General features: G+C 43.1%; 1 protein-coding gene across 1 annotated transcript in view; it reads left to right on the top strand.

Annotated features, from left to right (window-relative positions):
• The first annotated feature begins 2,189 nt into the window (after nucleotides 1-2,189).
• Nucleotides 2,190-13,421, top strand: part of LOC109471567 — a 29,524-nt gene continuing 18,292 nt past the window's right edge. Inside the window, 14 exon segments of the mRNA XM_019770918.1 lie at nucleotides 2,190-2,346; nucleotides 4,444-4,525; nucleotides 5,119-5,195; nucleotides 6,165-6,341; nucleotides 7,143-7,240; nucleotides 7,773-7,926; nucleotides 8,132-8,244; nucleotides 8,816-8,997; nucleotides 9,287-9,452; nucleotides 10,172-10,284; nucleotides 10,755-11,046; nucleotides 11,687-11,926; nucleotides 12,271-12,451; nucleotides 12,885-12,963. Coding sequence (XP_019626477.1) covers nucleotides 4,471-4,525; nucleotides 5,119-5,195; nucleotides 6,165-6,341; nucleotides 7,143-7,240; nucleotides 7,773-7,926; nucleotides 8,132-8,244; nucleotides 8,816-8,997; nucleotides 9,287-9,452; nucleotides 10,172-10,284; nucleotides 10,755-11,046; nucleotides 11,687-11,926; nucleotides 12,271-12,451; nucleotides 12,885-12,963 — 1,927 coding nt within the window. The 5' untranslated portion in view covers nucleotides 2,190-2,346; nucleotides 4,444-4,470.

The following is a 13,421-nucleotide window of genomic DNA, read 5'->3' as shown; positions in this document are numbered from 1 at the left end:
GCTATTAGCCACATGTGTACGGGGGTTTACATCTTGATGACTGACTATATGAAGAGTAGTGTGCAGTATTCATGTAGCACTAATGGAGATTCTAATAAGACAAACAGCCATACAAACTGTTGAGAACTGTTGAAAACGTATATCGCCTCTTGGGTGGGCCAAGGCTACTGCCCTCATGATAGACAACCCAAGGCCTGGCACCAGGATATACCGACAAACTGGCGTGGTAACTAGCCGCCAGAATCAATGGACAAGAATTGAATCAATATTATAATCGATGCCAGTGTTATGATACAGTCCCCGTGTTTACATTAATCATTTCAGATCCGCATAACGTTAGCTCCAACAAGAAGACACCCACGAATATTTTAACTAGAATTATCTGGAAAGGAAAGTTAAATAAAGTCATCTCGATCCAGTTTTAGCTCACTGCTAAAAGCTACTCTCCCACTCGTCGTGACAGAGAAGTTTCGAAGACATACACTATGTACAGTATTTACAGGTTCATTGTACCGGGAAAATTCCCCCAGCTCATTTCTACGAGCACAAAGAACGGTGGACGACAGCTAAACGTCCAGTCCTAGGGACTGCGACCCTTTGCAGTAGCGTGTATGGCATGCCAGGTGAGCGACAACAGCCGGGATTCGAACCCCCAACCTCTTGGTCCAGAGGCAGGGCCGCTAATCACTGGACTACGCTCGCTACTATACAGACTCCGGTGTAATCTAGCATCGGTCAAACATTTAATCTTATAATATACATATGCATGTATTTCAACCACGTTTTTGCTGATAGAACTTTACTTTTAATTTTGTGATGTGTAATGTTCGGCGCGCGGCAGAAGCTATAGATGGACACGTTTCCCTAAACAACAGGCGGACTTGTAAACACGCAGACTGACCAGAAAGTTGTGAAAACATTTATAATGAAAATATTGACACATTGTACCGAAGGACTTTTAAACAAAAAGACCTGTTTTGAAACGTTTTGAAAACAGGAATAATGTAGACAGTGCAACACAACCAAGGACAGACCTGTCTTCTTGGTTCGATCTGGCCGGTGTGTGATAGAAATATATAAAAGCTTCAAGGACACAGATATCATTTGTAGTGAAGCATACCTCACACTATAATCCACTGAAATTCTATACTTTTCATTCCTACACGCATTTGGTCATACCGATACAAAGAACAAGGTATTTTGCGAAACATCAGATTCTGAACAGATCAAAATCAATTTCTGTCTGAGTTCGTTGCCCTAACACCATCTGAATTGTCTAAAACTAAAAAATAAGATTCACGGTGGTCGAAACGAACGACCGTTTAATACAGTCACAGTGAAGTAATCATGTTTATGACGAATTGATTCTTAACTATGGTGTGTGCAAGTCTCTCTCGCCATGGGTCATGTAAACACGAAATGTGCCAGTTTGAACGAATACCACGATTGAAAAGACTGGCATACGCATTTTGTACTTATTGAAGTTGGAATTTTAAGTAATAATTACTTTTCAACTTGACTACGTAACCGTATGTATCTTTCGCTGCCAAGAGACCATCTAAAATTAAGAATAAAAAGATATTTTTTCGTTTTGTTTCAACAATTCATGAGAATCTCAAATCGACCTACAGGCCACCTTATCACGCGACCCTGCTCCAGAACAAAGCTCTTAGGCAATTAATTATCAATTACAATGTTAATTGCTTGTATTAATTACAAGTATTCTTATTATGTATTTCAATAACGCATACTCTAATTATTCAGTGTTTTGTAATTGTATAGCTGCTTTCTGAGATGTTTATGTCTCTTCTTGTGAATGTGTTAAATAAATGCTGTGTAAGTTAGCTATAATTCTTTATAAAGATATTTAGAATTCTTCTGATTGTCTGACACATGCTAATAAAGTTCTTTTGACATGACTATCATGATTGAGTTGGGTAGCGGAGTCTGCCTGGGAGAATGCGGCTCCTGTTAGATCCAAGTCTCCTTCCATGCGGACATTGAACCAGCTTCAGTCCGCCACGCCTACAGCTCCACGCTGGCACCATCTCGTGATACCAAGCTACATAAATAATTAATTAGACTTGTTATGATGTCATCCCATAACATCAAAATTATGGGATAGCATCAAAATGCACCAATCACAGACCGGGTAAGATGTACGTAGCTGGCCGTTAAAGAGCCCAGCCCCGGACCCCGCTCCCCCAGACTTCTCCTGTACCTACCGAACACCCAAGTCCGGAACCCGTCGGTCGACTGTGGTGTTGGTGGAAGATCTGAAAACTTTGTGGGCATCTGGCCAGGGACAACACGTCAGTTGCCCCGAAGACTACGACGATTGTTCTGGTAAGCGCGTTCCTTTTACAATTTCACCGCCGTCTTGTGAAGTAAAACTTTGACTTGTTGAGATCTGCTCAAATCTTGAGAATCGCCTCGAATTTTTTGCCAACGATGTTTAATGTTTCTGGCACACATTTTTGATTTTACAATAAAAATAGAACGCATTGTTGAGTAGAACATATAGTGGTATCGGAAAATCACGGGGAAGTTACAAACACAAATAGCTGCCTAGCTGCGGTCAACCGACTATGTCAACTCCTGAACAACACGAAACTTGAAAACTCACTCTGTAAAAAAGCTGCTGCTTTGTTCACAAGAACGCGACAGCGGCCGTTTACCTTACCATTAAAACAAGGCAAAACACTGCTGTCGCTAACCTATGGCCACCCTGATTTAATTTTACGGTTTTAGTAATTTTATGGATGGCGGTAACTACGGAGGATGGCACCCACGCTGCCGAAGCTCCACCGAACTCAACAACTCAGTACAGTGCAGACTCAGAAATGCTGCAAAAAGGCCAGCATGTACCGGCTTGTAACATGTACATGTCGTAAAAGTCGCTATGTACTACCGCAAATTCACAATACCAGCTTTGTATTCCTGTAGTTTAGCAGCATTTTTTGCTGGAATTTTACATATTCACCTGCGCACACTAGTTTTGGGTCTTCAGAGGATGCCATCCATAAAACGAAGTCACTGTGTTCTAACTGACCATAGACGCCCTGGCAATCACACTACCACTTTTCGTACACTGTAAGTTAAGAACTGGGAAGCCTATGTGAACTAACCAGGGCGATCCTAGCTGCGCATGCAGCAAACGGTCTAAGCTGCCCTATCCTTATGAAAAGCTACTCATCCGCTGTCAATCTACACGAAAAATCATGGTGCATAGTCTAAATTGAAAGCAAGGGCTGGACAGCATTTAACATACATTGACTCGACAAAAGTACAGCAACTTTCGTATGGTCTACCACAACTAAGGTCGAACAAAGCTAAATGCATGTATGTATAAAGTCATCCTACTTACAGAATATATGTGTGTGTGCGGCAAACGACGTACAGAATGTCAGTGGTAACATTAGATGTTTAACTATTTTTTCACTAACTAACCGCTGTCCAATCATTAGATATCATCAGCCGCCTAGTGTTCTTTGACCAAAATAACGCTTGGCTAAAATGCTGCAATCGCCTCTTCAGCAACTGAACAGCCGTTGACACTGACCACAAAAAAGAAGCGCCTGTAAAATGCTGCACCCGTCCTACCTCTATTAGGTGTCCAGCAACCGACGCTGACCATCAGAACCCCGGAAAAGACGTGCCCCTTCCTTTATCAAGAGCGAGCCTCCCAGTGACTAAAACTGACCATTTCAGCGGAAATGCTGGAAATTCTTACAGTTACAGGCGTTGAGAGCTTGCAGTTACTATTATTAGCTGTTGATCCTAAGAGCGTCCCGGGAATTTGCCGTTTTTTCCTTGTCGAACTGACCAAACATGCATCCCCCTCCTGGCCAGTCGCTTTTAACTGACCACCAGACGACTGGGCGTTTGTCATCAAGATGACTGCAGTATAAAACTACTTTGGCTGAATACTAGAACTGTTGTCGGAAGAGAGGCACGCACGGCCACTCGGGTAGATTTGCGCAGAAATCCTTAATTGCAACGTTAGTTTTATGTGCATTGCAATTCTACTGCTTAATGAGCGCTATGGTAGAAATTGACTCCTTCTGGCAATTGGGGTCAGCTGCAGAGGGGCGACAGAATCTTACCGCAGAATACGCTGCCATCATACCCATGTATCTGTAAGCTTAATTTCTAAAAATAACAAGCATTGGTTTGATCCCCATGCAATTCTGGTGAATACCAGGGCTTGGGATAATACAGATGATTTGGGTATTTCAAGAGGTGTGATATAAACGTTTATAATTTGAATGAACGATTTGTAGTATGTTACAGCATAATCGGTCCAATATGAATTCTAGTTACCATTTGATTAAATGTGTTGATCAAACAATCATTTATTCATATTGATGAATGTGAAAATCCTGTTATTGATTTTTACAGTTTATACATTGGTGATTATGATGCATAACGTTCTGTTTTCAGTGTCTGTCTGATCGATAGAACCTAAACATGTGGCAAGGATTTCTCTTGTGTTTGTGCTGCATAATTGCGGGGGCAGCAGCCGGTGAGTTTGATTCTTAGTCCTTGAACAAAACTTTTTTTTTTGCTCACTGAGATATTGTTCAGAATACTAGTAGTACATCTAAGCACTATGTGAGACCTGGTGGCAATGCGGCAGTCACATCGGGTGGAATAGATTGGTTATTTTTATATTCACATGGATTTATGAGCATTGGATGGCAAGGACTTACGAGCTTATAAGATCCTTTGCTCAAGAACATAAAACATACATAATACAGGTTGAAGTAACAGATAAAAGATGAATAACGAACATAAAATGAAAGTGCATGGCGCACCAATAGACGTAAGATGAATGGCGTTAATCTTCCAGACTGAGAAATGAGATTGGTGACTCTTCTCTTCCGTGAACAGTTTCATCAGGTTGGTACCGTAAGTCACTGAGTAAAGAGACAACCAAGTCTTTTATTTAGCCGACGTTTCGGTGACCGTCTGTCACCTTCCTCAGGGCAATTCTGACTGGTTCACATTGCACTGCAGCAGAGGTGTCGCTGCTATAGATACATCCCAAATGTACAATATTTACATATCTACGTATATATATATATCTGTATCTACTGGTTACTCATCTCGTTTCAGCGCCCAGCAAACATTCCCGCTCAAAGAGGGCGGTTCCCGCCATGGTGGCAGACGCAGCCAAGGACGTGGCGGGGAAGGTTCTGTGAAAATGTTCTTTGCATTTAGTAACATCCTTTGTTAAACTGCATTAGTTTCCTTTGCATTATATTTGTATTCATTAACTCATTTTCAATTACTACATTAGTTATGATATAAATTCATATGTATTAGTTTTCATTATATTTTTCCGTTAATTAAGAGGAAGGCCTTGAACAAGCCCTGAAGGCTTTATTTATTTTATTCACATTTATTTTTCTTGAGGATTGGGCAAAAAGTTATAAAACTTATCTCAGCCCTCTCCTCACACATAAAAGGAAACAATAAAACAAAGTAATGATAATAAGAAGAAGTGACAAAGGTACATAATGAGCTGGTGTACAAATCAAAATCAATCAACTAAATCAAACAAAACGTCCTGTCTGCAAAATAAAGTTGAAAACCACTGAACCCTGAAGGCTTTCTGCTCCCTTCTGCACATTTTTATTTCACGTGAATTGTTAAACTTGTCAATTTATCTTACTTACTGTGCGAATGAAATAAATACAAGCAGCACGCCTGGAAAAAACGTAAACTCCACATTTATTCATAACAGGTTAATCTTGTTTCGTCTTACTGTCATTTTCAGTTTGGTTCTCCTCTTTCCTTGCTACGTTTACCTGTTCACTTTTCTGTTAAGTTGGTTCTCTGTATGTAACAGTCAAGTGACAGTTACCTCTTCTTACTTTTATGCATTATCAATTTTGGTTGAACCCAAATTATTATTATTTATCATCTATGTTACATTTGATTTGATTTCTGTATATGACCAGAACTACTTAATTTCCTGTATTTATTTACTGATATATTATGTTAAGTTATAATTTATGTTGTATCTGACTCTGTACCTTTTGAGTTCTTATGATTTTGTAATTGTCGGTGTCTTATAAGCCCATATGGGCTGGGCGACATATGGTCGCAATGACACGAAAATAAACACTCATTCATCCATTCATTCATTCATACAAAAGGTTGTGGACCGGCTGGGTGACAGGATCGCGGAGGGAGTGGTGGAGAACCACCAGGCGAAGGTGGTGGGTTCCCTGGAGGAATACTTCTCGGGACAGTTCGACCAGGCCGATCAGGCGTTCGATGACGTCTTGGCTCGCAGCGGAAACCTCCTGGCAGGTGTTCAAGGAGTCGAGGAGGTCAGAATTTCAGTGTCTTTTTCTTTAAGTTGCAAAACTTTTAACCGGCGCAATGGCTAAATGGGTGAGCGCTCGTCTTGAATTTGGTAGGTCGTGAGTTCGATCCCCGACCGAGTCATACCAAAGACTTTAAAAATGGTACATCCTGCTTTCTCTGCTTAGCACTCAGCATTTGGGAAAGAGTGTGGGAGTGAAACACACACCACTACCAGTGGACTAGCCCCCCGCTGTAGAGATTGCACAATTTTGTGGCCCAAGGGCTACTGAACTGGAGATGGGCGCCGCCCTAAGCACCGCGTAGTGAGGGAGGGACTTTAACTTTTAATTTTAACTTAAAACTTTGTATATCTGCTGATATATGCTGCATATCCCTAACTCTGCTCCAGTAGGGCTTAGATATACCACGTCACTTGTCGAGTGACAAAGCATCATGCGTCACGTCACGTCACATAGGACAAGGAATCATCTTGAAAAGTTTGGATTAGGATCGTGTCCCAATTCATTCTATTGTCCAGCTGAGGTTACATTATTCGATTATTGTATCGTACACCGCGCTATTGGGTCCCTATAGCTACTACGTCTGTGTATGCTGTCTTCCGGTTGCCAAAAAACAGTTTTTAAATACTCAAGCAACTGGATATGGTTTTGGAAATGGTCAGACGTTTCAGGTAGCATCCACTTACTTTCGTCAGTGACACTGGAGACTTGTCAGAAAGGCAGGCTTATAAGCAGCAGGATATTGATTGATATGATTATTACATGGATGTCTAACCTTCACCCTGTTGCTGTGATCCTGTACAGGCCAGGCTGATGCTGACACACGGCAGAGGGACCAACACAGGCGACACCTTCGCACCCGCCAGTCAGGAGATGACCCTATCCTTCGATCACGTGGACGAGTGAGTACTGATAATATCTCAGGCTATTTGCAAGAATTTGATAGAAGCTCAGAATTGTCTATTATACACACATCACATCATTCATTCCTGGATCCACCGAGTCTAAAAATTGATCAAGGACCAGACTACGTACTGCACTAGTGCCTCAAAAAAGTTCCAAAGTTCAGGATTCAATGAACAATGTACAACAGCGAAGCAGTTGGCTCCTTTAGAACAAAGATGTTAAACATAATGCCTCTGCCCGTGAATAGTTCATCAGGTTGGTAAGTCACTGAGTAAACAGACTCTTTTTACACAACCAAGTCTTTTATTCAGCCGATGTTTCAGCCGATTGTAGATACAGTTCCCTGTAGCCACGCATAAATATTGTACGTTTGGGAATGCATCTATAGCAGCGACACCCGTGCTGCAGTGCCACTCAGAATTGCCCTGAGGAAGATGATATGACAGACGGCCAAAGAAACGTCGGCTAAATAAAAGACTTGGTTGTGTAAAAAGAGTCTCTTTACATAACGTCTCTGGCATTTCTCAGTGACGATGAGGAACAGGACAGCTCAGAATCGGGTACTGCTCCCCACGCCTACCCAGGGGGCATCGGGACGGTGATGATGAACGGCTGCTTCAACTCCGGCTATCAGGAGGGAGACCCCTGCTACGAGGCGCACGTGCCCATAGAAGCCTGTGCCGTGAGTCATATATATATATTTATATTGAGGCATAAATAATTCACTTTATGTTCACGGTAGCAAAAGTTTACGGTTGGAGAAAAATGGACATGTTCGCGGAACTATATGTTCACGGTGGCGACAGGTGCAGTTTCCAAAATCATATCCAGTTGCTTGAGTCCTTGAGTAACTGCTTTTTGGCGTATTGTATTCACACTACATTTAGAACATCATCGACGGAGCAACCTTCCTTGGCGTTGGCTATGACGGACGAGGAGACTACTCGACTGACTCTAGGAAGAAGAGCCTCGTCCAGCGATCCTGCAACGGTCTGCAAGGGTAAGAGTGTCGATCTTTTTTTTATTCCAACATTTCATGACTATACACTCAAGTTTTCCCAACTCATTTTATGCCACCACAAACGCAGAGGACAAATGCAAATACGCTCGACAGCTCATCTTGAAGGCATGACTGTTTTTTGTTCTTTTCTGGGCTGGTATCAGATACTTAGTGGTTGGTACGTCCACCATTTCTGTTCCTTTTATTGATGGCTCGACACAGTTCGTGACAAATGTGACACCTCGTGAAATCTATTTGCAGATACAAGGAGTTCCATGTTCCTGACCAGATGACCGTGCAGGGAATCTACGACACCGACGTGGGAACCTACACCTTCAGCACCGGGCCTATCTGGGACTTGGTTGATAACTCTGATACGTGAAGGCATGACTGTTTCTTGTTTGTTGTACCTGCAGGTATAAGGAGTTCCATGTTCCTGACCAGATGACCGTGCAGGGCATCTACGACACCGACGTGGAGACCTACACCTTCAGCACCGGGCCTATCTGGGACTTGGTTGATAACTCTGATACGTGAAGGCATGACTGTTTCTTGTTTGTTGTACCTGCAGGTATAAGGAGTTCCATGTTCCTGACCAGATGACCGTGCAGGGCATCTACGACACCGACGTGGAGACCTACACCTTCAGCGCCATGGAGGAGTACCGATCTTACCTGGAGGACAAGTCCTCCGTGACGTCTGCCAAGGCCATGTTTCAGCAGGAGATGAACAAGGCTCAGGGAACCGGGGCGGGTGAGAGAATCTGCTTTACTTGATCTCACTCATAAAATACAATATCACAGGCCAAGGGCTGAATTGTAGCGTACTCTGCAATACAATAGTAACAACGTATCATAGTGTCTACATACATACGTACAAAAATGATTCCCGTGACACTGGCTTCTATGTTCACATTGCGTTCCGGAGCTGTACATAGTATGGTGCTGTGGTGTATGGCAGCTATACACGGTATGGTATGGCAATGTGGTTTTCATAAAACGAGAACATAAACCGCCTGAGGTTGTGTGGGTTTGTGATCCAGGCGGAGGCGCCTTCGGGCTGCTCTTTTCTGTCGGGGGCGGTTCATCGTCGGCCAGCGGCAGCGACAGCCAGACGTCTGGGTTCACAGGCACCTCGCTGGCTAGCGCCGAACTAAGTGAAGGTGAATCAAAAACCTTCATGTCCATGCTGGAACTGAACGTCTTCAGGTGAGTCCTACTGTTTTTTTTATGTTTACCTTCGCAGAAGGAAAACATTGTTTTTGCTCTGTTTCTTCTTCCTCTCCTTCTTCTCCAAACAAATAAGGTCAATGACCTGAACCAGACGTCTGTCACCATGGTAACTAGTGTTAGGTTACACATTATGTTGCAATTTCATAGCGGGAGGGATTTGGTCTCCTGTCACCATATATATAAATGTGCTTGAGTAAGACTTAACAGAGCAGACCACATGCGGAGGTAAACATTATGCATTTGCTTTGCAAATGATACCTTTCTGGTTAGCCGCGGCGACTGTTGCAGGGCTTCTCTTGCTTGCAGTCTTTACGTTAGCCCTAACAACAGGGCCGTATGTTGTTAGGGCTAATGTAAAAGACTGCAAGCAAGAGAAGCCCTGCAACAGTCGCAGCGGCTACTTTCTAATCTAGAACTTACATTTGCTACGTGGTTGCTTCATCATCATTGCCATCATCACGGAACAGTAATTAAACCGGTCTCCAATTACAAAATGGGGAATTTTCAACTTAATCACTCATCAGTCTTTCGCAGGTATCTGACACATCCGCTCAGGTTGTTGGAAGTCGATATCGGCCCCCGTTCCGGTCGAGGGAAGTAGGGTTTACCCTGCATGTAATTTACCAGTTCTGATAAGCCCCATCATAGTATCATTACATTTTGATTACAACTTTTGATCATTTTTATTCTATAAGGTATGAGATTTTCCTGGACTTCGTGAAACCTGAAGATTTGAACTTGGCTGCTCTGCGCGATTTCCTGAAACTCCCGAAGTCCTACTTCAACATTGGGGCTGATCGGATGTACAGTAAGTGATATTCATTTTATCTTTATAACGGTTCCTGATGGTTTCTCATTTAGTGTCAAACTTTCCTCAGTTTAGGGAGTTCTAGCGAGAGTACATTCAGCGAGCCCCGGTGGCCCTCAGTCGCGTGTTCAATGTGTTTTTACTGAGTGTGACCCGGCGTTGCTTTTTCGAACAATATCGGTTTGTGGTACGTCGGAATGAACGTTGCTTCCGTTTGACTTAATACAGCCGGCGCTACACAGCCAACGACCTTCTGGCGAACTTGTTTATTGCATACTTGAAAATCGATTGGGAGTTGAGTGCATTTTTTTTTTACAAAAGTCTACCCTATCAAACTGGACGGGGTTCGGTGAGATAACATTGGCCAACCGCGCAATGACTGAGACACGGGCCGAAATTTTTTTTTACCTTTCGCAGACTCGTTAGGAGATCTATTTTCCTGCAATGTAACGCTGGATTTGTCTTGTCAGATAACTACATCCTGCGCTGGGGAACACACTACATCACCTCTGCCATGTTTGGAGGACAGCTCAAGATCATCAAGACCAAGCAGGTAACTGACGACACCTCGATTGAGAGCTTCGCCATGGCCGCCCAGACGGAGTACAAGAAAATGCTCAGCACCTACTCCGCTAAGGAGACGATGACGAAGTCCAGTAGCTGGTTTCACGAGCATGAAACCAAAAATGAGCAAGAAAGTTCGTCAGGATCGGCAACTGCAGATACCACAGCTGAAACATCCGTCGGTGAAACGGCTCGCCGGTTAGTGTTTTTTTTTTTCAGTGGTAGCTTCACACTTTATGGAATGCATGTTACTGCAACCATCAACAATGGCAAGTGACACCAAGCCTGTATGAGCCTGCCTTTTTAGCTCTAGTATGCTTTCTCGGCTGCTTCCCTGCAAAAGAAAGACTAGACTGGCACATATTCTGTCATTTGAATAATTGTTCAGAATTTAGACGGGCGGTGATGGCCAAACCACACCATTGGGACATCCATTAAGCAAAGGCCCAGTTGAATAACTATTAGCTCATTGTATGAGTCCAGTCAATTTGGCAGTTAATCGACCTAAATCTAAAATGTGGACATTCAAGCTATGTCAGACCACATGCAACTTCTGTTGGGAGCGTATAATTCATTTTTTCATGCTTGCTTCAACATTTATGTTCACCGAAGTTTCCAAACACTGATCTCTAACCTGGTCAATGACCTGAAGCAGACCGTCTCTCACCATGGTGTTGGGTTACATCATGTTGCAATTTTATAGTAGGAGGGATTTAGACTCTTGTCATGAATGTGTTTGAGTAGTAAGAATTAACATAGCAGACCACATGCGAAGGTAAACACTATGTAGTTGCTTTGCAAATGTTACCTTTCTAGTATAGGTATTACGTTTCTGCAGGAACAAGATGGAGTTCAGCAGCGAACAGATGCGCGTGCAGGGCGGCGACCAGAAGATCGCGGGCGCCATCACGGACCTCTACACAACCTCCTTCGCAAACGACCTGGTCGACTGGCTAGACTCCATCGAGGAGTTCCCTAAAGCTTTCGAGTTCACCATGAAGCCCATCGCCGATCTGTTCGACATGAATTTCGACCTACTCTTCCCCAACGGAGTGACGGACCTGGGCTGCTTCGGAAGGTGTGTGTGTGTGTGTGTGTGTGCGTGCGTGCGTGTGCATGTGTGTGTGTGTGTGTGTGTGTGTGTGTGCATGTGTGTGTGTGTGTGTGTGTGTGTGTGTGTGTGTGTGTGTGTGTGTGTGTGTGTGTGTGTGTGTGTGTGTGTGTGTGTGTGTGTGTGTGTGTGTGTGTGTGTGTGTGTGTGTGTGTGTGTGTGTGTGTGTGTGTGTGTGTGTGTGTGTGCATTCGGTAGGTCGTGAGTTCAATCCCCGGCCGAGTCAAGAGTGGATCATAAATACTTATCTCAATTCAGTCCGGATATGTTGTGTTCCCCTGTTTAAACATCACAATCCTTGTTATTCACAGAACTACACTCCGCGAAGATTCGCACGGGAGGAATTACTACACCCAGGCGGTACAAGTTGGAAACGGCTCCACAATCGAGGAAGTTCGCTACTGTGACTTCAGCTCTCAGGACGACATGAGGGAGGGCTTGATCAATCGGCGGTTGGCTCTTAACCGCGCAGTAGCCGTGTATCTGGAGGAGGTACGTTTTGATTCAACCGTTTATACGTTAACGAGTTTAGTACACTGTTGTTGATGCTAGAAGGTACTGTTGATGAGACATGGGCAGAGAAGGAGAAAGCTGCTCCTCATTTTACAGCCAGCCTATGTTTGTCCTGTGCTTAACAGAATGTCCTCATCCATGCACCCCAATCTTCTCTTCTTTTTTTGTTCCAACATGTAATCACAAGACGTTGTGACGGTACGAAAGACTCATATTAATGCCGCTACCAACACAGGGGACAATACAATACTCATTTCACCTGAGCGAAGTGAGGAAAGTCGTACTAAGTGCCTTTCCCCAGGGCAGGACTCGAACCCGGGACCTCTTGGTTCCGAGTCGAGCACTCTGCCGCCAGACGACCCCACATAATCTTCTCTTCTGAACGTTACCAAACGTATCCATGTTTTTGCAGGGGAAATTCACCGCGAAGGACTTCTCCATTCCTGCTGGAGAGCCCGGATGTGAGACCGCTGAGCTGGTGCTTCTGGAGGGTTTGTTTGTTTGTTTGTTTATTAGCATACAATCAAAGTAATGAAATAAACATAACAAAACAAAAAAAGATATGCGATGCGGGGGTAAGATAAAAAGCCGTTATGGCCTATGTATGGCACATTATTAGAACAGTAATTGATCAAATAATACTAATGGTATTCAACAACATACAACAATTATTATGATTAGTTAAAAACAATTAATTATTGAGTAAAGCTAATTGATATTGGTATCCCTAAACCTTAAATGAACTATAAAGGTTTATTATTTATTTATTAAAACTTTAAGTACAAACTTTATTCAAGTACAAACATGAGCAAACGGATATGAGGGCAATATGTCAATAAAGTTCTTACTTATAACAAAGATGCAGACTTATAACATAAAATGATAAGAGTACAACGAGACAATGGGATTTTATAAGAATTAATAAAATGTCAAATTTTAGGTTCTAACG

This window comes from Branchiostoma belcheri, unplaced genomic scaffold (assembly GCF_001625305.1).
Source record: "Branchiostoma belcheri isolate BF01 breed outbred unplaced genomic scaffold, Haploidv18h27 scaffold25, whole genome shotgun sequence".
Taxonomy (NCBI): Eukaryota; Metazoa; Chordata; class Leptocardii; order Amphioxiformes; family Branchiostomatidae; genus Branchiostoma; species Branchiostoma belcheri.
This window is presented reverse-complemented; position numbering and strand designations above follow the sequence as displayed.